Here is a 26,055-nt window from a genome sequence, read left to right on the forward strand (position 1 = left end):
ATTTTGCATAAGTGGAGAAATCAATAAGAGCAAGGAATTGAGGAATGTGTTAAAATGTTCATGAATGTTGAAGAGATTACTTGGTTAGGAGATTCATTTATTGGACGTGATTTGAGAAAAACTCTTTAAATTGTCAGTATTTTAGTTAATCATGATCCCATGGCCAGATCATCAGCGACTACTCAGTCAGGGAGAAGGCAATTTCCTTTTTCTGGGTTAATTGGGGAGCCTATGAAACAGAATTGTAGTCACTTGCTTTTTAAAGGCAATCTTGGGAATAAAACCCATGTTTTCTGATTAAACCTGAGCTTGAGGATTTGGTCCAGGAAATTGCTCTCCTCTTAGATGAACTCTGATGGTAACTGTGACCCTTAGATCTGGATTAATGAGTATATCAATGACTATTTTTTAAAAATCTTACAAAGTAGACAATAGGGTGAATAGGATATTTAAAATTTTCCTGTAAATGAACATTTCTGTCTGATGGATGCCCTTCTGGTCACAGTTTAACAGTTCTTCAGTTTATCACTAGGACATCACAATGTGAAGCAAAAATAATATTCATTGAGGGCATGTCAGGGAGATCATTATATATAGAAATTGGTAAGGCAATAATTTTGTAAAGTATTCAAAAATAGAGTCACTGTAAGATCTTCAACTCTCTCTTAGGTAAGTATGTTCAACCTGCCACAGTTTCAAAGTTTTAAATATATTTATAACATAGAGGGGAAAAACCCCTCTAATGTATATTTCTTCCATTGACTATAAAGGTCTGATAGTAAATTTGTAAGTCCAGAATTCATTTCTATTGCTTGCTTTCATGTGGGAGTGGAAAAATCACTGCACCGTGTAAACTAGGAGACTTGGAATCTACTTTTGGCTGTGCAATTAATTCAGAGCTTGTCCTCCAGCAAGTCGCTTAACCTTTCCTGGATACTGCCAATGAGGAAAAAACCAATGGACTTTCTGAAAATCTTACTTTGAAGTAGTTTACTCTAAGGCAAAATAATTTTTCAGTGCTTGCCATCTTCCTCTTCTAACATGATAAAGCAAAACTTGGTTCCACTCTTTAATAAATACCTTCCTTGTAAGCCCAAATAGCAATTATAAAGTTAACTTATCATCAAAGACTTCAGGTGGAGGGTTTGTGGGGACTTCATGGTTGTGAGCTGTAACCAGTGGCTGGCAGACTCCTGACTGGTACATGTTCTAGGGACCAAAGTTTCAAAGACTTAAAGTTTTATGATTGCTGCCTGAAACCAGTTTTTTCCTTCATACTTTGATTTAATTTGTTTGTTCACACTCCATTACCATAAATGATGACCCACAACCTTTCATAAATGCATTTTAAATTGCATAGCTTTAGGGAATGATTATTTATTTACCAAGAGTTTTACCTGTGCATAAATTATTCAGAGAAGGTAAAATAAAGTATGTAGAAAGAAAGAAGGAAAAAGAAAGAAAGAAGGAGACAAAGAAAAAGAAAGTCCATTTGATAAAAGACCTTCTCCCCTCCAATGTTAATAAACTAGTAAATCTTCAATCACATGCAATTTAAGTGAATTCCTAGTGGATTTATTATAGATGATGAAAGATTAAGTGATTTTATTGAATATAAAATATGTAATTTTTCAGACCCCAGAAAAATGACAAATGCCTTTCTAGCTATCATCAAAGAAAAAAAAATCCATATGTTTATTCTTTAAGTTCTAACAGGATAGTATTTGCTACTATACATGTTTTCAAGTTTTCAACCTTTAATCTCAGGATGGTGGAAATCTTAGGCCGTCAATGAGGAATAGTTCCATCAATATTTAGGCCTGATGATTCCCTCCCCATTGTTTTAAAGTTTCTTTCATTATTGAAATATTTAAACCCATGCGATAGTAGGGAGAATAGTGTATCTCATGTACCCATCACGCAGCTTCAACAGTTACCAGCATATAGCCAATATTATTCTCACACCCCTGCCACTAGATAATTTTAAAGCGAATCCCAGTAAGGACCAGGTAATTCCTAAGGTTCATTTAAGAATGAAAAATACATGATTCTAATCATTTTTTCTGTATCTCATTGATCAATATTATTGTGTTTATACGTTTCTATCCCTTTGTGATAAAGGGGACCATTTTAAGTAAGAAAAATGAAAGGGATTTTTTCTTGTTTAAAAGTTCCTATATACCACGCCACCAATGGTCACACTTTATAATCACAGTATTTTTACTATATCTGAAAACAGATATCTCACACACAAATTCACTTGTATTTTTGGTAGCTTAGGCCAAAAGGTAGCTATGTATAATAAAATTAAAAGTTTTGTAACATTTTCCAAGTGTACCTTTAAGGGAACTCCCATTCTACTCACTACCTATCACTGAACTACTTATAATGGGAAATTAATCATTTTTAAATTTTGTTTCCACAGATTATTTTAATAGTGCAAGCTCCCAGGGGAACTGGCCTTGGGTACTAAGAAACTCTAACAAGTATTAAAATGAATCTTTAGTTGCAGAGTTTCATTCCAATAAATATTTTAGGGGTGGCTTCTGGTCACCACTGGCATTCAAAGCACTTATTGCCTTAGTTTTAAGGTCTATTTTATCTGGCTGTTGTTAGGTTAGTGATTATTTATAATTTTAGATATCCCCAATTTGAATGCTAAAGTTCCAAATTTGAACTTTGAAACACTTTAGAAAAGATTACTTTCTAGAGAAAGCATTTGCAGATTTTTGTTTGTCCTTTTACAGAAGATAAGCATTTATACATTGATTTATGTGGTTTAACGTTTGTTAACTTGACTCCATGTCCCTTATTTTTATCCATAACAATGGCATTTGACTTATAAAATTCCAGAAAGCAGAAGTCAAATCCCTTTAACTTATTTTATACAATAGTTCTTATAAATAAATGGCTAATAAATGCTTTTGATAATGACAATGAAAATGACTGACACCTACAATTAATTCTGTAGCAGAAGCAACATGATCTCCTGGCACAGTCCCCGAAACCAGGAAGGAATTGGAATCTCTTGCTAGCCCATCATGACTGAGTTGAGATCTCTAATTTGTGCCTGAGTTCCACCATTTTCTATAGCCGTCGAATGAGCTGAGGCCAAGTGCTGTGGAGAGTAGGCTGAAGATGGGAAATACTGATAAAGAGCTAGAACTCTGGAGTCAGGCAGATGTGGGTTCAACTTATTAGCCATGTGACCTTGGCTTCTTGACCTTGGAAGTTTATGGACTTCTTTTAGTCTTTATTTTCTCTTCTTAAAGATGCATAGTGTTTTATAAAACTTTCCCCATCTATAAAATAGCAATAATAATAGTACCTGCCTTGAAGGGTTGTCATAGAAATAAATGAAAATTTGTCAAGTTTGAGCACCATGTCTGACATGCAAAAAAATTCTCAATAAAAATTTTGTATTGTTACCCTGGGTCACCCTTAATGCTTTTACTTACAAATTATTCTTAGTTGTTAACAGCCTAAAGACCCAAATATGAAGTCATGCATTGTTTTTGTTTTAGTTTCTATAGAGCTGGCTTTGTTAAAAATAATAATATTTACATCTTAATTTTTATAGTATTTTATACTTTTCATAGACAGTTTATTTCAATGACATCAGAGCATTAACTTAAATAGAAAGGCTATATATTTTCCTCAGTCCTTTGTATTGTATTGTATTGTATTGCAATTGTATTGTTCAGAAATGCTAACAACAATGGTGGTTAGTAAGGCTAAAAGGGAATTCCATTTTGATTAGCCCTGTAGTTAGGAATTGTGTATGAAAAGATGGGCACAAGAATTAGGCTGGATACTAAAAGAATTATTTTTACAAAATAGAAGTACTAGACTACTCTTTGCCAGATGTCTAATAATCATTGTGCATGTTTGATACAGAAAGATCTATAATGTGTATTGTTTAATGAAAACAGCAGAGTGCAGGGCAACATTATAAAATATGTCCCAATACTTGTTTGAAAAAAGAATACAGACAGAAAGTTAGACAGATAGGAATATACATATATGTTTGTAAAGCATAGGAAATTTCTAGAAGAATTTATAACAAACTGTCAGTAATGATTTCCTCGGAGAGAGTAACTGAAGATTTACTTTAGGTAAGAGCCATTTCAGTATATATATTTTTAGTACTTGTTAAATATTTTTTCAGTGTGCATTTTACTTTTTATATAAAAGTTTAAATAAAAATTATCATCATCATCAACAATCATTTACTGAGTTTCTACCCAAGTATAGGCAATGTACTAGACTTTATGCATTTAAACTCTAATATCCACAAGTATCCTGCAAGAGCAATCGAAGTTATATAGCTTATACAGAACTGCAGAGCAAGTAAGGGAATGGAGTCATTTTTTTCTTGCTTTTAACTAGAGTTTTCAGAAATCCGTAATTCACGGCCACCAGTGTAGGCATTTAGCTCTTTACTACATAGAAAACGAAAAGGATTTCCTTACTATGATCTCAAATCATTGGGATTACAAATTCTGTCGATATCTATCACTTCTCGTGTTTCACTTAAGGTAGAGACTTAAAATAATATCTTTCAAATATGTTTTTTATTTTACCTATTAGGACAAGCTTGTCATGTAATTTTTCTTCGACTTGGGAGTTATAACCAGGATTTGCACAAAATCCAACTGATTTCTGACTAAATATGTTCTGCTGTTTAGTATGAATGTACCATTCCTTTATGGCTTTTAAAGCATGATAATCAGGGGCACAAAAAATATCTCCTAAGTTGCACTGTATTAATTATTTTCTACTTTTAAATTATTTAAGTAAGCACTATTATTGATCATTTTATGCATGTAAGATCAGTGACATGTCTGGGTGTTATTATGTAGTGTTTGTTCTTTGGATCATTTCTAGTTGTGATTTGAGGAGCTACCATAAAATTGTCAAGGGCCACAAGGACATGGCATCATCGCTACATTATACTGCAGGTCATCATCTTTTATTTGGGAGTTGGGGGGAGAGCAGGGGGAACAGCAGACTCAAGTTCACTAGCAAGAAAGAAAGAGACGAACTGAAGAAGGCCCAGATTGTTAATGTCTGAAGGAGAGCACAGAAGTAGAGCACGAGGAATAGTGCTCACAACTCCAGTGACACTGGAATGGCCCTGGCTGTAGGAATGTGCCCAGTGTAGGTTCCATGGGTATATTTGGATTCTGCCCCCAATTTAGTTATGTGGATAGTTCTACAGGATTTAATCAAAGTGAAGTACCCTAGAAAAATGCAGGTCAAATTCATAAAAAGAGTAACTATTCCTTGTTCAGACTGATTATTCATGAAGTGGAGACTAAACCTAATTTTAAATGTATTTAATTTGCCATTCCCTTTTATCCGAGGGAAAAAAATACTGTAAGTCAAAGTTAAGCCCTTAGTTTCACTTTATCTTTTCAAAAATAATCTGATATTCCAAACAGCCACTGAATCTGTCAAATACAGCCATTGCATTCCTCCTGAGTGGTCATTCAGATGGCTTTCTAACAACAGGGTCTTCAGAGCTTTCTCCCCTCGTATAAAGATTTATATAAGCCATAGCTTTAGAAATTATAAATCAGCTACTTTTCTCTCTCTAGAATATCAGTCCTAAGAACAATGTGAGTTTACACCATTTCCTTTTTAATAGAGTTAAAATTCTATTTTCTTTCGTGGGATACAATTTCAGGTCTTTTGTTAAGAGGGCTTCAGCTTGCTTTACTTCTTCAGAATAAATTGAGATCTCTTTAATAATGCTCTAAATTTCTCTTTCTGCCCTTCCCACATCTGGGAAACTCTTTGTGCCCTCTTCTCTCACCTTTCTTTCCCCTCTTTACTGTCTCCCTTTTCTTTCTCCTCTCACATAGAAAAGGAAAGTGACACTTCAGTCTGACTTCAAGAGCTTTAAATTGGCCCCCCTTCTCAAAAATCTTCCTGGGGGCTCCCATTTTGTCTGAAATCACTACATGCCTAATTTCTTTAGATTTAGGCACCAAATATCCCAGATAAAATCTAAACCTTATATCTCTAAAGACAGCAGCCATTTAGCACAGTGTTGCTGATAAATTCCATGGCACAAGTAAGGTTTGGTGGGGAGAAGGACTAAGGGAGCAGGGCATGGCTCCTTCTCAGGAAGTCGCTCAGTCTCTAGTGGTCAGGGACCCTGAGCAGCCAAGGGGAAGAGGATAGGGAGATGAGTTTTCTTGTGGAAAGAAGGATGAGCTGAAAGTAAAGGGAGCCTTTCACCTTTATTAGCGTCTTTCATGAGAGCAGTATTCCTAGAATCCCCAGAGTAGGTGATCGTTTAATTAAAAAATTGTTGAATGAATGAATATGAAAGGAGTTGTTCCAATCTTTTTCTTTTTTTTTCCCTTACCTTAAAACCTGGGCAAGGGTACACTGCATTAGATATATGACAACTAATTATTCTTCTTAGCAAGTAATTTTATTCCATAAAGAATACTATTCATTCCAAACTGTATTCCAGAGAAGCAGGAAAAGAAAGTGCATCAACATATTTTAGAGCAAGTTACGGAAGAAGAAATCTACTAAGCTTATAAATGATTTGCTCTAAAAGTGCTGCCTCATGCTTCTAGCAGACTTGGGAACCCTTGCTATATTCCTTAAATAATGAAAAGTTCAGCCACTTCTGCTGCTTCTGTATTTAAATTTAATTGAGTTACTTTTATATGCTTAAGTGCCTTCAGGAGCCTCAGGCAAAGTTTTGAAGAGGAAGGGATAAAATGCTGAATGTTATAAATCTCTTCTCTCTCTTTAAAGAATATAAAAAATACCCATGTGCACTAAAGGCTGGTATCACAGTATTAGTAACTACAGCAAGCATCAGTGATTTTTTTTTTAACAGCTGTGGTGGAAGCATTCATACTAAGGTGAAACCATCTTAGTATTTAGTTTGACATATTTAACCAAGTGTGAATTGACCCTAATTGTAAACAAGATACCACATATTGCCTAACTTTCAGAATTAATTCTTCAGTTCTTTGTTCTCAGTCAGAAAACATTTGTGAAATACATTTGTGTATTTTGTGTATTGGGAACAAGGGACAGTTGTGTAAGTAAGATGGACGGTTTGGAACAGACTTCATCACAGGACACTTTTACATTTGCTGTGTTCTTAAGGAGCGGGAAATCACCAGAAGGAGTAAGGGAGGACACTTGCCTGCACCCTTAACCTTACCTTTGCAAGTTGCTCGTGAATCTCCAGCAGGCTGGGTCGGTTGACCTTGGGCCCACTAATGCTGCCGGTATTGCGGTAATACTCGATCTTGGGGACAGCATCCACTGGTGTTGTGGCCAAAGGTTTGTAGGTAGTACGTGTTTGTGTGAGAATCATAAGCATGAAAACTGGCATCTGTCTTAGCGGTTTCTCCATTTTGGAGGAAACTGTCATAGCACTGCTGATTCCCAGGCCGAAAGCTGATTCTGAATCTGTTCTGGGCTTCATCCCCAAAAGAGGTTTCCTCATAATGCGGTGGATCGGTGTTGTCATTCACGGCCGCACTGCTCTCGTGGCTCTCACTTATGACATTAACTTGAAAGCGATTGGTATTACTGGGCATGGAATCCAGAAATACATTGGAAGAGTTGTTCAGTGACATCTTCCAAAATGGGTTTTTTTTTTAGTGGGGGCTAAGCTGTCTACTTTATGGTTGTTAAAAAAAAAAACAAACTATGTATTTCCTCTTCAAAACAAAGACTAATGTGTTTACATTAGGGAGCTCCTGGCTTTTGTTCTAGAAGAACTCAATAAAAAGATTCTCGATGTATTGTCTCCTACACAGTCTTCACAATGGTCTTCAAAGCTGTCATTAAAACAGAAAATTAAATTTGTTCCAAGTAATATAAATAGATTTAAGTAGGGTTGGGGGTATGAGGGAACAGTTTTCTTTCATAAGACGTACAATTTAAAATTCATTTCATTAAAAGTTACCTGTCTAGGAAACTTAGTTACCTGAGCAATTAGGTCCCATAATAAATAACTGGGGACCTGCTTCAGCAAACAGAATTTCCAATGGAGTCATTAAAATGTTACCTGTGTTTGTAGTATTTACTTGTACTCAGTGCAGTCGGATTCAATATGACTTTAGAAAGGATATAACACTACCAGTCGAATACAGTAAGAGCTGATGAGAATGCTCTCAGCCTGAAACACAGTTCATTGACAATACTAAATGTTGAAACTGCAGAGTATTTTGTGATTGATATTAATACATACTGTATAATGAATACATTTAAAAATATTTTTTAAAAGTCTAAAAAATACATTCTTGTCAGTTCATAAAAATATATCCTGTCAAAAAGATGTCTTTGTGAATTCCTGGATCTTTTACTAGTCTTCAAAACATTTCATTTGTTCATACATTGTTTAACAAATGCTATTATGGAAACTTAAAAAACAATAGGAATATTCAGAGTAAGGGAAATAAATCTGTGTCCTTAATAAAGTTTTATGCTATGTTTATGTAGAATAATCATGCTCTACTGATTCCCTTTAATGAAATACTCTCAATCTTCATTGAGAGATTTACATTTGACTGTGAGATAGACTACATAATCATTTTCACAACCCACAGTATAAGCCCATCTTAAAACATTCTTTCATTAGAATAATTTATCTTCATTGATTCCTTAAAATTTGGCTTTTCAAAGAAAGTTCTAGAAAGATAGATAAATACAAACAAAAACTTCTCTCCCTCCTGCAGATATTAAAGCTATTCCTTTGAATTAAAAAATCACCTTCAACTCTCAAATAATCTTTCTTGGGGGAATTGTAAGTGAAGCTATTACCTCCTTAGTTTTTATAGAACATCTAACTTCTCTTCATAGCCCTAGCTTTTACTCCACTCCTTAGAATCTACTTTGTGACATAATACTAAGAATGATTTTTACCCTGCCCAGAGATGTGTAACTTACCACCCAGGAGCCTTCTTCCCAGGAAGCATGACCTGCTTCAGCACCACTCAGGCATATATGCAGCACTTAGCTTTCAGCCCCAAACCTTAGGCTTCTTCTCATTGGTTAGAACCTTCCTTGAAAGAGATGACTGAGCAATGATTGGCCTGGAATAATACTGTAGGCCACGCCCAGTCATTAGCACATCATCAACTAGTAACTAGGAGTAAACCATTAACCCTTTTAGACAGGAAGTCGAAGTTTCTTGAATTCATTAGGGGAGTTGGATTGCTCAACAGGCATCATCCAACAAAATATGAGCGGTGCTTCAGTTGTTTGAGGCTAAATAAACTGAATCCTGCCATCACATTTCACGTGATTCCTAGTGACCTCCTATCGCTTCGTGTGTGCAGCAAAATAGAAATTTTCTCCGGAGAAAATTTCTAGACTCTATCATTAGAAATGGTATTTGAGATTTTTCACCTTGCTTACAGTAGATACGATATGGATTCTTCTCTGCATGGCAAGTGAGCAGATTGAGAGTAGGATCAATGATTTACTAAAAATATTTCTACTTCATGGGAAAACTGTTTCAAGCAGGAATCAAACTATGGGGTAAGTTTCCCAGTGGCACTGCTCAACGACCTTTTCCCCTCCACCTGGCAAAACATTTTTATCAAACCTGGTTTTTGAGTTTTGTTGAGGGAAAGGTTTTGCTCACATCTGTGAGGTGGTGATTAAGACAGCACGAACAGTTCCTCTGAGCAGGATCTGTCGTTGGTTTTCAGTTGGGATGATTGCATGAATCCACCTCGTGTCTGACCAGAAACTATTCAAGTGATTTCCAGTTGCCTGAGCCGCCCAGTTGTGGTGTAATATAGAGCTTAGGAGCAAGTCTCTGGAGTCAGTGTGCTTGATTCACATCCCGGCTCTGCCACATCCTATCTATGTGAACTCTGGCAAGTTACTCAGTCTCTTTGTGTCTGAACTTTCTCATCTGTAAAATGCAGTTGTGAATAATACTCTGTTGTAGACTTATTGCGAGAGTTAAATGAGTTAGTTTGTGTATGGGGTTAATGTATTAATTTTAGAAAGCACCATTCTGAACTTAGTGCTTGCTTTTTACTATTTTGACAATATTTACAATTTACTGGTGATTTTTACATGGTCATATCCAGGTTTCTCGGGTGAATAATTAGAGATTGGGATAGGTATAATGCCTTTAATATTTTAATAATAGGGGAAAAGGTAGGTTGGTGAGCAGATACCAGATTGTGGAAAGGGGTCTGGAGGTACCTAAGTAAAATCCCTTAGAGGCTCTTAGTCAGGTAAACATCATGCTGATCAGTCAGGCTAATTTTATGAGTCTTTTTCAGAAATTGAGACAGTATTACAAGTATATGCCTTTAACTCATTTTGCTCTTAAAGGCCACTGGTACAAGGCATTTATCTGTTCAACAAAGGATACTGACTTCCCATATAACAGGCATATGGGGTAGCTGCATTTCAGACTTACTTGGGTGAGGCTGGTTATTTAGATCAACTAAGATGAGGCTGGGACGCAGTCCTGTTTACCGGCCTTGGACAGGAACTGTGAACCTACTTGTAGTTATTTCTGCTACCTCGAGCCTCCCTTCAGCTATTCTCTCAAGGCCGGCCCTCTTCCAGGAGCACCTCCCCCCCCCCATGTATTCCTCAACCCTTTTCCTCTGCCAAAGACTATAAATGCCTCTGACAGCCGTCTATTTCCTTTTTCCTTGCTGACTGACTGCCTGACTACAGTGTAGTGTGAATTGATTTTGGTCTTAGTCTTACATCAACCAGACATTTTCGTTCTAAGCCTTGTATCTCTAACTGTGAAATAAAAGTGTTTGTTCTCTATTAAGGAAGGGGATTCAGACATCCTGGAGCAGACGGGAGGTGGTTTGGGGAATACGGATGAAATTACACTGTCCATAAACCCAGCCTTGAAAGGCCTTTCGGACAGGAGGGTAAGGTAACGGGGGAGACTGTTAGGAGGTACTCTCCTCTGTCTTTTCTCTTGTCCATTTCATGAAATCTCCTTGTTCTCCATGCTGTAACTGTCCTTTATATCTTATATTGTTTCTAACTCTGCAAATACAGGTTCTAATCTCTCTTTCCTCTCCTCTTCCCCCCTCCGAAAAGTCTAAGACACACAATAAACCATGAATAAATGCCATGAATGGAGATATTTTTGGTTAAAACAACTTCTCTTTAGTAAGACTAGAAGTAATACTAAGGTGGAGTTGATGATGTCTGAAAAGCTTATTGGTGTTAGGCTTTAAGGAACAATGCTCATACGTCATGTAATTTTCTTGTCTTTGGTTTTTGGGTCTTTTTTCTTTTTGAAATAAAGATCTAGCTTTGTTAACAGAACAAGTCCAGTCACCGAAATGGAGGATCTTGTTGGGTGTCTTCCTTGGGAGACAAAAGGAACATCTGGTACTTGAGCATATATCTTAGCATGTACTTTAAAGCCTGGGTCACAAATGAGATGACTAGCATCCTGGACATCTACAGATTTCAGTGTGCCCAGCTGATTTGGCTTAATGAACTGCTCTTAGACCAAATTACTAACTGGCTATAAGGTGTCCCACACTGACACTCCTGTACCTACTGGGGTTCAAAGAGCCTCCTTGAGGTATGAGTTTGGTTCAGGAGAACCATAGCCAACATAGATGTGTTCTAAATCTACTAGGATGTAAAAAGTGTCAGGGAATCTCCCTGAGACAGCTGGTTTTGGAATGCCATGGACCTGAGCAGTAACTGTATTTATAAGGTATGTAAAAGTGTTGAAGACAGTGTCTGGGAATACAGCATGGTATCTACAAACAATGACAATGACCCTGACAATAGATTGCCCCAAGTTTAATTTCTAATACAGCCACTCCCTAGCTGGGTGACCTTGGGAGATTACTTAATCTCTCTCAGTTTCAGTTCCTCATCTGTGAAACTGGGATAATAAAATGGAAATAGTAGTACTGAAATCAAAGGATTGCTAAGAGTATCAAATTGCATAATAAATGGAAAGCACCTAACTTAGTGCTAACTTTCAGTAGATAGTAGTCATTTTTTTTTTTTTTGGTATGTTTGGCAGTTTTGTGTTCTCAAGTGACACGAATATTTTTGTATTTATTTATTTCCTGGTGTAATCTTCCATCTGGTAATCATGGAGAGTCAGAATTTTGTAGCTGGAAAAATTTTTAGAACTACATCATTTTATTTTTTTAAATTTGTCAAATGAGGAGAATGAATGCTGGTGAGGTTGAATAACTTACACTTAGCCATTGCTTCTTAAGGTTTGAGAATCTCTATAACAATTACCAACAAGGATAATAAATGATAGCAAGGTATGCTTAAACACTGTTTTCTGGTTTTCAAATTATTTTTACACTCATTTTATGTCTCTTGGTCCTCCCAACATTCCTGCAAGATATCTAAGATTGATTTCTTTATCCTTGTTTTGCAGATTTGGAACTTAAGGTCTTTTTATGTAACTTCTAGGTCAGAATGCTAGTTCTTGGCTAACATTCAAATCTCAGAGTTTAGACTCCTAAACTGAAAAACTTTTCATGACATCTTAAATCCTAATTCATCTCAGATCATTGGGTTTCCAGATGTATTTGTAGAGTTCATAGGGCACTAAAATTAGAAGGGACATTAAACATTCTCTGGTTAGCTTCCTTACTGAAATCCAAGAGATAAGATGACTTGGCCGAAGTTGATAGCTCTACTGGTGGCATCGTGGAGACTGGACTTCTTGTTTCTGGTAGAGCATGCTTTCCACTAGGTCATGATATAACTCCCTTGTTGATGCTATTTATAAAAAGGGGAGGAGGAGGGAGTCTCAGTATGATCCCAAGCTAGGGGATTCTACTGCAAGAGATTCTAGAAGGAGAACTAGACCGGCCAAACTGTGACATCTGAGGAACTTTATGGCCTGTGTCTACTAGTAGAGTTTGTGTGTTAGCTTTTTCATTTGTAAACATTGTTGATCTATGGTTATTATTAGGAAAATCATGTTATGTTTATTCTTTGGACTGAGGATCCCTTATCTTTGATACCTAATTCTCTAGAGCAAGGGGACCAGGATCAGAAATGTGGAGAGAATGTCTGGGTGCTGCACGGGGGCAGATGCAGGCAGCCTCTAACGTGGTTCATTGGCACGAAAAGGAAACAGAGATTCAAAGCAGATGATTGAGATAAGAATGAAGATAGTATACGTATGGCTGGAGCAATCCTTATGCTTTGTTCATTAGAAATCTTGATGTGAAGACAGAGGAAAGTAAGAAACCCCAACGATGGTTTATCATTTACAGGGCATGGTGGATAAATTAGCCACGCACATTTATTGAATTCAGTGAATGAAATGAGCCTCTTCCAGCACGCCGAAGGAAATTACAATTGGGTCCACCATGTGTTCCAGTGATATAACCCTAAACACTGAAAAGCTGGAGCACTCAGGCAAGTGCATATTCAAATGTCCCTTTATCAAACTCTTCAACTTCATCTTCCCATGTAGAGGAAGGCATGCTACTATATGGGTCTAACAGGATTTTGAAGCATCTGATAATAAGAAGTCCCAAGAAGATACACAAAATCCCAACAAAAGCAAAGCCAGTTTTTTGCTCTAGAGTCAATGAGAAAGCTGATACTTCGTTGACACTCATCTTAGCTGAAGAGTTGCCACAGTAGGTACTACTCATTATTCACTGTCACATCATTTTGTCTCTTCAGAATTCCTCCTGAGGTCACCTCTTGGCCTAGATACAAAATTGGAATCAGTTTAGTTTTATCCAAATATGGCATCAGGCAGGTAATTGTTTTATAAAATATGGCATTTTTCAAACTCTCTTGACTTAACTCACAAGATATTTGTAAACATCATCAGATATGGATCAGGATTAAATTGGTGTTGGAGATGCTACTTCTATTGTAGTAATTACAGAATTGCCTTTGTGGATACATAAAACTGTACCTATAGACACAAAATATAAAATCAAGTATGAAGGGGAATAGTTAAATCATTAAACCTAAAAACTTTTGATTCATTGTGAGATGGTTTGTTCACTGCTTCTTTGACCCAAATTGTCATCTAATTTTCATTTCATTTTTGCATATAACAATAAAACCATAATAAATGATTATTAAGTGTAAGCTGGTCAAGCTCTCTAAAGTCCATGTTTTAAGGTCTATCTCCAGTGCCATTTTGTCTGATACAAATTCTGATCCTTTTAAACAGATGTAGTATCTTCTTTCTTCTTCATCCTCTTAGCTTTTAGACTTATGTTCTTGTGTTTTCTTTTCTACTACCACTTCATACACTAAATGTTAATTTCTTAAACAGAGAAATTGTGTTTTAAACATTATGTTTAGAAAAGCAGTACCTAACATAGTAGCCTGCAAGTAACAAGCAGCAGTAGCTCTGGACCATTAACCATCTCCCCACCATCTTCATTAGCTTTCACATACTACGAAGACATAAAATCCAAGTTAAGCAGCATGTTTTCTATGAAATTCACCTGCAAGCAAGCTCCTCAGACTCCTTCCCAACCAGATTCCCGCTCTCTCTAAGCTCCTACTATATTGAGATTCTAAAACTACAGCAAAAGTGTTCAGAAAGTGTGTGCTGAATTGAAGCAAAGTAGATTTTTTTCCATTTGATGTCTTGATGTTAATTAAATTAATTAATTAAAAAGTAAGGTTCGATAATTAAATCAAATGGTTGCTAATGCACAGCCTGCCCTTCTTGAGAGGACTGTCACCAAACAGCTTGTCATCCAATAACTGAGACTGACAGGCTGCTGGTGTCCTTGTCTTAGTTGTTGCTTCTCTCGATAGTTTTAAGTTATGTTTATTAAAATGACTGACCCTTCAGGGTTTTTTGGATTCAGTTTTCCGAAAACAACTGAGACAGGACAAGGAATGGGAGGTAAGGAGTGGAGAAAGGGAGTAATTATAAGGACAAGCCTTGTAGCTTTCAAAATTGTTCACCAACTAACACACCAGTTAATATCAAACAGTATTGTATTTTATAATGATTTGATTTACAAAACAGCTCTCTCTTCAAACCTTAAGTGTCATAAATATTCAATACATTCTGGGATATGTTGGTTATTTCACTTTTTTGTTTAATAAAAGGAAAACAAATGTTGTTCAACCCCATTTACTGTATTTCCTTACATCAAATCATTTTTCTGCCCTAAGTATGGTATAGCAAATATATTTTAATTTTTTTAAAAAAAATTTCAGATCACTTAAGTGCTTTTAGAGTGATTTTTCTGAAAATTGAGCTCTTATACTATTTATCCTATAGAAGGTAGGGGAGACTGGTCTGATTACTTCATGACCTTGGGCCTTAACTAGAACTTTTTTCCTGACCAAATCTCTAATTTTATTGCTTTGTCAATTGAAGGTCTTTTGTTGAGATTCATACACTCTCTGGTTCATTTATTTAATGAGTAGACAAACTAAAAAGCAGCATGTTTCTACAGAGATGCTGACCCAAACATTTGACTGATTCAGCCAAGTAACTTGCTTGAATTATTTTTTTCACTAAGTCCATGACCTTGCTAGGCTATACCATTTGAATATTTTCTGGGACATATGGGTAAGAAGAGGCAATAAACTTGGTTTACTGGTGGACACGGTAAACAGATTCCCAGCAGTGAATGACTTGTTGCCCCAGACAATCTTCAGCTGCTAGCTCCTTTCATGGATTGCCTCAATAGCAGAGAGCTGCCTCACCCAAGATCACCTCCCTTCCAACGGCAGACAGTTTTCCAGGACTGATTCATGTGAGAGTAAAAAGGCCTGGCCATCCTGACTCAAAGGGGAACAACTCTAAAGAACCATTCTAGCTCCAGAGTTTGCCATGGGGTAACCTGAGGCTGTTGTTGGTTCATCATAGCTCAAATTCTGCCCACTCTTGCTTAGTTCCCCCCTCCTCTGCAGGTGTTGAGCCCAAGGGCATGACTTAATATACATCCTGCACACTAAACTCTGTCTCAGAATCTGGTTTCTGGGGAACCCTATCTGCAAAACTTGATGTCACAAAAGGTAAAACATCTCCATAGTTTTAATGATCTGTACATTTTCCAAGCTAGCTTATTTTGCCATCGTGTAAAAAAAATAGCCTAAACTGAGTATAGTTATGATATTAATTAAATTTATTTATGTGTTATTAAAAATCATAATGTAGCTACGTACATAGGGTCATAACCAATCATTAGAAGACTTAAGTCAGTTTGCACTTAGCTCGTGATTAATCCACTACACTCTGTTATTCTTATTAAAACCGACAACATAACACCATTTGCAGCAACATGGATGCTCCTGGAGAATGTCATTCTAAGCGAAAGCAAGCCAGAAAGAGAAAGAAAAATACCATATGAGATCGCTCATATGTGGAATCTAAAAAACAAACAAACAAACAAAAACAAAGCGTAAATACAGGACAGAAATAGACTCATAGACAGAGAATACAGACTTGTGGCTGCCAGGGAGGTGGAGGGTGGGAAGGGATAGACTGGGATTTCAAAATTGTAGAATAGATAAACAAGATTATACTGTATAGCACAGGGAAATATACACAAAACGTTATGGTAGCTCACAGAGAAAAAAATGTGACAATGAGTGTGTATATGTCCATGTATGACTGAAAAATTGTGCTGAACACTGGAATTTGACACAACATTGTAAAATGATTATAAATCAATAAAAAATGTTAAAAAAAAGAAAAGAAACCCCACCAACTGACCAAATAAACAAGCAAAAAGAGACGTTTTCTACCTGTAGCAATAAAACACTCATTTTTTACTATTAAATTAAAACTTATCTTACTAGTTAGAGATACTAAATCCCTTAAACTTTGTATTACAACTTGTCTGACATATACCAGATAATGTTTTGTTCTTAGAGTCTTAGACAATCTTGGAATTGAGTTACCTATTTTAATGGAAAAATAACTATTTCTCAAGTAGTTACCACAGTTCCTGACATATTGTAGGTATTCAATAAACACTTGAATTGAATTAAACTAAATTTATTGATGAATATAATTTTTGATGAACAAAGTTCTAGTTTTAAAAAATCTAATTTTTAAAATCAGAATACATATTTAGTTAAAATGAAATGAACAAGAAAACTTTGATTTCAAAAATATCAGCCTTGAAGATAAATATTAAAATTCAGCAGCTCATTCAGAGTTCAGTATTTCTGATTTTTAAAATAAGTGATTAATATAACATTCACAGAAAGACTCACATGATTTGTAATATTCAAAGGTAGAGAAAGTAAATCTTTTCTAACAACCTGTGAGTTTCCTTTTGTTGTCGAAGGAAAGGTGTGTAGGCATCACATAATTTTGGCATTAACCACCAGGAAGTACAGAGTTAAATTTTGTATTCAGTCATAATGACTTTGGATAGCTTAAAACTTCTGTTATAATTATCCCTTCTTCTGTCCCTGCCCTCTTCATTGCTTGGCTACTCCAGTTACCTTTAGCTAACAAGGGTAAGATACTTCAAAGTTACTTAGCTAAGAAACTTCAAAGGCTTTTGGAATCAGGTAGGAATACAAACAATGAATGGATATACAGAGCCATTGTTAGTAAATGAATAAAGTCACCATTTTTTATACTATCTTGGAAAAACAGATGAATGGTTATCTTGTGGCTTTAAACATAGTTTACAAGCCCTCTTTGGCTCTCTGTTGTAGGTACCAGTATAAATAAAATGCAGGACAAAAACTGGAAGCTGAATGAGACTAAGATATTACATAATAATGAATATAGCAGTTATATTTTAATTACTCTTTGAACAACTATTTATATTGAATATCTGCTCTGTGTCACCAAGTCTGCTTGGTGCTAGAGTATAATGATGAACTACATAACAATGTGCACCTGCCATAATGAGTGTTACAATCTGTTGGAGGAGACAGACTCAATTATTTTAAAAATATCTATCTGTCTGTCTATATTATATCAGTTAGTCATAAATGCTATTAAACAAAGCAGGCAAGTTAAGAGGAAAGAGAATGATGGCGAATAAAAGGAGTTTTCTTCATTAATGAAATCAGCAAAGGCTTCCCTAGGGAGATGACATTTGACCTGAAGCCTGAATGATGTCAAGAAGGGAGCCATGAAAATACCTGGAGGAAGAACACTGCAGTTTGAGGAAAGAGTCATTGCAAAGGCTTTGAGGTGAGAGAATTTCATACACAATACATTCAGATAAAGAAATTGACCAATAACAGATCAAACTCCCTATTTGTGCAAGATGGCCTAATCATATCAGATGATAAAGAAAAGGCAGAAGTAATTCATCTATATTTGCCTTTTTAACTAATACAGAATGCTTTATAAAAATGACCCAAAAATCAAACAATAAAAGGAGACAAGAAAGTAGTAGAATAATGTTTAGCCACATTAGATTAATTAAAACTCCCAGAATAAGATGATTCATAACTCGCTTGTGCAAAAACCTCTTAAAACCTTGGAGAAGTACCTGACCATGAGAGTGCTGCCAGGTATGGACGTAGAACAGACAAATGTCTCAATTTTCAGAAAGAGCAGTGGGAAATTGTGAAAATTATATATCAGTAACTTGGAATGAATCTTTGTTACAAGTCTGTGATTAATTATTTTAACAGATAATTTGTTAGCATTTAAGAAGTGACTAAAAGATGAGGTTAATAAGAAGTAACGTCAAATTCACTTCCTTTTTTGAAAGTTTGCTACTAACATGGAATATCAGGGAAATAGCATGGCAATGCATTTAACAGTCTCCCATGATATCTTTTTTGGGGAAGGTAGTGAAATATACCTGGGTAATATTTTTATGTAGATTCATAGTTCACTGTGGTGTCCTAATAAATATTGTGTTCTGTAATCATAGAGACAGCTCTCCAACATAGCATCTTTCAAAAGTCTGTATCTACATCCTCTTCAGTGTTTCTGAACAGTAACTAAGTTGAAGACACTGAAGTGATGATTATTAAATTTAACACAAAGCTGGGCTGAAAAATGTAAGTTAGCTCACAGAATTAAGAATTAAGATAATTCTGATGACTGGAATTCTGGATTGAAACCAGAATATGAAATTTAATAGAAACACTTTCTAAAATCCTGTATTTAAATGGGACAGAGGGAGGTGCATCAGACTTAGATTGGGGACACCTGACCTGGAAGTTCACGTGAACAGATGTTTTATTAACATCTTAAAAGGAAGAACTTAGACTTTCATATTCATCTTAAAATTCTATCTTCCCCCAAAGGTGAAAACAAAATTACAAGCCAGGGAGAACACCTGAAAAGGTAGTATTCAAATGTTGAAAATAAGGTCTGGCCATTGCTGCAGACATTGTGCCCACACAAGCAAATGAGTAAAGTCAAGCAATTGCCTAACAACATGTTCAGAAAATGGAGGCTCTTGGAAATTTAAGCAATTTAAGCCATATATGTAGCAGTTAAAAGTATTTTCAGGCCTAAATTTTTCAAATATTTGCCCAAACTTTCCATTTTACTTGCTCTGTGAAATGAATGACTTGTCTCATTCCAACACCGAGTCTAATGTTTTTGAGAATAAAATGCTACTTAAGTATGCTAAGCTTTGTACCTTTCAATTAATATAGAGTATAATATGATATGAAAGTAAAAACAAAATACTGTTAAGAATCAATAGAATTCTTCAGATATGACACTGATTTCTTCATAATTAATAAGGTTTCTAAAAATTAACAACTGTAGATAAAAGATATATTTTCACTTTCTTTAATCCCTGGAAGAGAAGCTAAAAAAAAAAAAAAAAAATCAGCAGGTTCTCCAAAAAAAACATTTTAATGCCTACCTCAGAGGAAAAACATCATCTTAATATCCTGTTTATAAGGAAATAGATAAGGAAGGAAGTATGAGAGAAATTTAGACCATAAAGTTACAAAACTATGAATAAATAAACCCTTATGAGAAAAAAGTTAAGAAAAAAATTAATTTTCAAAAAAAGAGTAAAATGTAAAATTGTGTGGCAAAAGTTATTTTAAGTATGCTCAGCCACAAATGGGTAAAGTGAGTAAAATGATCAACATCGTACAGTTTAAATATCAGGGTTTATGTGTTTTATGACTAAAGTATTTAAGTATATTTCTGTAGTACTACTGCAAATGATAAAATATTTCCTCAAGCTGTAGTCACTGGAATTTGTGTTTAGGTATTTTAGAAATGAGAAAATGAGTTGAAAGCACATCATTCTCTTCATGGCAATTGTCAGAAGCTGAGAATTCTAAGTGCTGATGAGTCATAGGACCAGGCCAAGGGTATCCCTGTAGATACCAGTAGGCCCAAATCTCACTAAGGTGCTTTGTAGTTAGTAACCAATAAGTAAATAAACAAGGTCTTGCTATGACCAGTCATCCAAATCATACCATTGTGAAGAGTAGTGAAGCAAAATATAACAGAATTTTTGCTCCTGATCTGTATAAACTTTCATATACATGAAGGTTATGTGTGATGTTTTTTCTTCTGTGAGGTAAGTTTACTGATTGGAGACATAAAAATTTAATCTTCAGAAGCATATAGTTATTTAGTCAAGCAACAATATGCAATTGCAGAAACCAATATTGAAAAGTATATGCCCATTAAAAAAGAACCTCTTGCATTTGATTTTAATTAACAAGGTTTCCCCCTCCTGTTTATTTATCTATTAATAATATTCCAAACAATAAATCTAAAATAACAATTATTATAGTGTAATATGGTATTTTAGGTAAAAAGTACTTTGATACTGGTCATTGGATATAATAATCTCTAATGCTAATGATATGACCATTCATAATTTAATGAAATGAGACATATAGTAAAACCCAACCTTAAAAAATAATGAATTCTCCCATACACATATATACACACCCCACCAAATATCAAGCTAATTAAATCCTATTAAAAATAAAGAGGGAAAAGAAGCATTACTGAGGCCACATCTGTACAGAGCTAGCTAATCATTTGGAAAGGAATATGTTGGAATCAAAGGAAAACCTTAAATTACAAACCCAGTTGTCTTCATCATGATGAAGTGCATATATTTCCAGGCCTTCCTAGGTCTCTAAAACCTTGAGATATGCCAGAATCTACTTCCTACCCCAATCCCAACCTTTCAGATTTCAACTTTAAGAGAATTCCTTCTTAAGAGAATCTCTGGATAACTCCTCAAAGACTCTGACATTCATTTTTTTTCCTTCTTTTTCTCAAAAGCACTGGAAACCTGATTTGAAAATTCTCAAAATGTCTCACTAGAGAAACCTAGACTGTGATTATCATTCTGCCTTATTTGTCTTCAGTTCTCTTTGAACATATTAAATTGAAGAAGTATAGAAACCTCCTACAAAACATTATTGAAGAAGCCTCAGCAAGCTGACTGCACACACACACACACACAACACATCCTCTTTTTTCTTTCCTCTTTCCTTTGTTCTTTTTGTCAGCAGCAGGAGCAGAAACATTAAGGCTCCTTTTCCTTTAGAATTTGAACCCACCAGACCTGCGGGCTCCTTCCCCTCTCCCCCCTCCTCACCTCCTTCCCTGCTCCCTAGTTTCAGAAATACAGGAAAAGGAGACTTGCTTCTTATCTGGACCTGCACTGAAATCCTGTCAGTAATGCGGCGGGTAAGGGGAGAAAGTTACTTTGCAAGCAGAGATGTCTCACCTTCCATGCTTGTTGCCATGGAGATGAAATCCAGCGAGTAGATTTAAGTGTTGGCAGGTTTGTCTGTGTTCGTTGATCGTTTCAGTAACAATGTAAAAGACGTGCCCTGGGAACCTGCGTGCAGTCACAGGACAGCGGTTAGCGCTTTCCTGGCCTACGTGTGTAAGTCTGTAACTGTAGGTGAGAGAAGACGTGGGCGCCCGCGAAATACGTGTGCGCGCTCAAGTATATTTGCAGGAAAATGTGCATGAATTTCTTCGATGTGGCAGTGTATAAATATTTGCGCGAGCGCGTGTGCGTATGTGAGGGCGTCTGACCGCGCGTTTACGTGAGACAGACAAGAGATGGAGAGTGAGAGGGGGGAGGGAATCGGCCACAGCAGCAACAGGCTCTATCTAGTCCTCAGCTCTGCCAAAGAGAAAAATAAAATAAAAATAAAAAAAAATATAAGGGCTCATTTTCACTCATATCACGTTCCGCAGGTTAGCAATCGGAGTTCATCACCAATATGGCTTTCTAAGGCAGTGGGGGGTTAATGTATTTATTGTTAAAAATCCTTGTTTTCCTTTCCTCTCTGCATCAGTAGCTGTGCCGCAGGCATTTTGCTGTGCTGGGTGACTGCAGTCTCAGTCGAAGAGTAGGCACTAAATTCTTTCGTCTTTCTTCTCATCCTACAAGGGAAAGACTCGAGCGAACGGTGTATTTGTTTAACTGGGGGCTGCATGCGTTATTTGGAGTTATTTTTTCCCCTCCCCTTCGCCTTTCCTACACAAACCCAAGAGGATCCCCTCCCCTTTTTAGGAGTAGGTGCATAGGCGCTGTCCGTAGTGCTGAAACATTGCGTAGTACGACTTAGCTCCCATAGAAGAGCTAGAAGACACCAAGCCAGGAACGCTCAGATAAAGCCCCTATGTAGTTGCGCAGCACATTATCTAAACAGTGTTGAATATATAGAATCCAAACCTAAACCATACTGAAAGCAAAACAAAACATAAACAAAAACAAACAAAAAAGCTTCCTTCATCCTTACTTAGGGCTCTTCCCATTCTCCAAACTGAGTTATAATGTTCCAATTCTATTCATCTTTGTATACTGCGATCAAGAACCTACGACTTGCGAGCACTTGTAGATTCCTTAAAAACTTAGCTATTGACCTTATGAATTATTAAATGTTCAGCGGTTGGGGAAAGTGTAGATGCAGAACTGGGTCATCATTCACATAAAAAATGCTGAAAATATAAGTAAAGTGTGTTATAGTTCAATAACAAACTTTATGTTAATTTAGAGTATTTACTAAATTAGGAAATTTCATAGTCTTAAAAAATGAGCAATGTGTAACTGAGTTCGTACCAGACTATACTTTAAAAAAAGTTATCCTTTTTCATTTAAAACTATTAAACACCCTATAGTATAGGCCCACTAAGGAAGAGAGTTGGAGAAGTATCTCCTTCCAGTGACATGTTCATAGGTGTGGTTTTACTGACTTTTTTTTAAAGCTTGCTAAGGGCCACATCCTTTTTTGACATTATATGCTAGAACAGTGCTTCTTGAAATTTAATGTGCATGTGAATCCCCTGGGGATCTTGTTAGAATGAAGGTTCTCATTCAGTAAGTATGAGATTGGGTCTCAGATTCTGAATTTCTAACAACCTCCCAGATGATGCCAGAGGTTGCTAGCTTCAGGACTACACTTCAAGTAACAAAGTTCTAGAAATTCTGGCAATGCAGTCACTCATAGAGTATGGAAAAGGGGGTCATTTTATTCCATCTATTATTCTGTTTCCAGACTGTTCTAAGAATATTCTATTCAAATAAGTTCAAAGGTTAACCATTTTATTTGCACAATATTAACTGTTTGTGAATTTGATTGAATTTGACATTGTCTAGACACGTTCTACACTTAACTCCACTCTATATGTCCATACTCTATGATCTGCAATCACCCATTCTCTTTGCAAGCCAAGCTTAAGAAAACAACCAAGTTACATGATTCTACTACTGATGCATAAGCCCCACTCCAAGAATTTGTTATCATGATTGGAGACTTTGACTTGTCATTTTATGACTTTCAATATGGTTCCATAATAAATGCTCATGATACTGATTTAAAAATCTGGGCATTACAGATCTAATTCTCACTAAGTTTAGAGAGTAGAATAGGGTCATTGTTTCACAGACTATTCGAGTGAAATTTGACCTGTCATGTCATTGACATAGTACATTTACACTTAGATTTTGAAGTTTCTTCTGGATGATTTTCTGGATTAAAAAAAAAATCCACACCTGTATGTTGTACAGTGCTTTCAGTTAATGCTTTTGAATTGATGCCAAAGGAAAGTTTTGACTCTAAATTAGGTTCCTTGGTGTTAGTTGGTGCATGACCTTGACCTTTTTCAAGCTATATGAACAGCAATGATGTTCTGGAAAGTCTGCAAAGTGGCTCATTCAGGAAAGAGTAATGGATTAAAAATCAATTATGTTCCACTTCCTTTGCCATATGCTGGGATACAAGGGTATATGAGATTTGGTCTCTGCCCTTGATGAGATATTTTGCAAAACAACATAGCAATCTCTATGAAGTTCTATAGAAGCACAGAGGTTAATAATATATATTTTATTCTCCATTGCCAAAGAAGTGATGAAGAATAGCAAAAAATAGCAAAATAGAAAAAACCCAGAATACCTGTATTTCAGATCCATGCCAACGTTTGCTGCCCATCCTTATTAAAAAAATCTGTTGAAAGATAAGAAATATATAAATGCTTTTCTAAAGCACACATGATTCACTAGTATGTCTGGATTGTCTATGATTTGTTTTCACAGCAGTTCAAATTATTACAAAGGTAAATATGTGGGTGGCATTGTTTAGACCTCCCCTCAAAAGAATTGTCTTTACTATGCTTTGACGTTACACTTTCAGCTTATATACAAGTATTCTACATAGAGCAATCCTCAGCTTCCACAATGCACTGTATCTGCTATGGGGTTGTTGTTAAAGACTTGCCCAATACATCCTTTACTGTTCTTTATGTGACATCCCTCCAAAAACATTTCTTTCAATACCAATTTCATGAATTGAACTCTTACACTCCTCCTCTTCACTTAAATCATCCCAAGGTAAGTGATGTGTTTGTTCTCTTCTTAAGAACTTAAGGCCTTTATATTTGTGTTCTTTCTTTATTGCCTTGATGACTGCAATTTTGTTTGCTCAGATATTGGTATATTATTTTCTTTTAATCTGTTTTAGTATGTGTCCTTATGTAAATATTCTCATGGAATCAGAAATGGAGTAAATAAATTTTAGAAAGTAAATAAATCAATTTATTTCTCTACTTTTTGGCCAAAAAATGTTGACTGCTAAGTGGATGTATATGGTTGTTTTACAGATTTGTTTTTAACAAGATACTAAAATATGGGAAAAAATGATGATCTAGTTAGCTGTGAAGATAAAAATCCAATTTATTATGACTAAATAATAAATGGTAAGATGGTAGAAGAAAATTTCAGTTTATATAACTACAGATCAACTTTATTTCAAAACATATTGGTTCCCTGTTTCTCCTTCTATGCACTAAATAGTCCTCCTTATATGATGAGGATTTTTTCTTAAGTCAGAGAGCAGAAGTATTAATTATCCTACCTTGTTAGAAGATGTGGTAACTATAGAAATTTAAAGAATATGACATCCCCACTCTAATGAATATATTCTAGAATGAGGATGTCACAAAGGACCTGGAAGTGAGAATTTCCTCCAACAAGCTAGGTTAGAATTCTTTTCAGAGGAAAATTTTGCTTGCTATGAATTCTTGCCACCCTGGTTCCGATCGACTTCTTGCTCTCAAGTTTTCTATAGTGGGATTGTCTCTTGAATTTATTAGGCTAACATGTTACCTTCAGCTTTTCATGAAAATCTACATCATGTCTGGCTTAAGTTTGTTTATTATTTCTGAGCTAAAATGTTTTCAAGTAGTTCAGCTTTTTCATTTGAAATGTTGCTATATACTCAAGTATTGGATGCTACAACTTTCAAACTAAAAAATATATTAAGACAAGTTTAAATTACTTTTGTTATAAACATTAAAAAATTGATCCAATGCTTATTTAGCTTTAGATATTGTTAAATTATTAGCTATGTTCAAAAGCCACCTGTTCGTTTTTTAAAACTGCATTCCTATTTTGAGTATCATTTTTAGGTACTCATGCCTTTTTTTTTTTTTTTCCTACATAAGTGGTTTTAATCTTTTTGGAGGATTAAGTATGATTTTGAAATTTTAATAAGAAATATATGCCCTCTCCCTAAAAATACAGATATACAGATAATTTCACTCAAAATTCAGGGCATTCATGGACCCTTAGAAGTCCATTTTTATAATCCCAAGGTAATCCAAGGAGCAGTTTAAAAATTTATGCTATACATGAATGA

General features: G+C 35.6%; 2 protein-coding genes across 2 annotated transcripts in view; both read right to left on the minus strand.

Annotated features, from left to right (window-relative positions):
• The window catches only part of SLC12A1 (solute carrier family 12 member 1), a 77,045-nt gene extending 69,390 nt beyond the window's left edge, over positions 1–7,655 (minus strand). Inside the window, 2 exon segments of the mRNA XM_032481244.1 lie at positions 7,199–7,303; positions 7,305–7,655. Of these exon segments, the coding sequence (XP_032337135.1) occupies positions 7,199–7,303; positions 7,305–7,619 (420 nt within the window). The 5' untranslated portion in view covers positions 7,620–7,655.
• A 124-nt stretch (positions 7,656–7,779) lies between these two features.
• CTXN2 (cortexin 2) lies at positions 7,780–22,607 on the minus strand. The gene is made up of 3 exons (XM_006191787.2): positions 21,633–22,607; positions 13,281–13,697; positions 7,780–7,823 (listed from the first exon to the last, which is right to left on the minus strand). Exon 2 carries the CDS (start codon positions 13,638–13,640, stop codon positions 13,395–13,397), a length of 246 nt encoding a protein of 81 aa, XP_006191849.1. The 5' UTR covers positions 13,641–13,697; positions 21,633–22,607; the 3' UTR covers positions 7,780–7,823; positions 13,281–13,394.
• Positions 22,608–26,055: the final 3,448 nt, after the last annotated feature.

This window comes from Camelus ferus, chromosome 6, assembly GCF_009834535.1.
Source record: "Camelus ferus isolate YT-003-E chromosome 6, BCGSAC_Cfer_1.0, whole genome shotgun sequence".
Classification (NCBI taxonomy): Eukaryota; Metazoa; Chordata; class Mammalia; order Artiodactyla; family Camelidae; genus Camelus; species Camelus ferus.

Coding starts and splice junctions, on each gene's coding strand:
- CTXN2 (XM_006191787.2), bottom strand. CDS start 13,640: ATGAGTAGTACCTACTGTGGCAACTCTTCAGCTAAGATGAGTGTCAAC.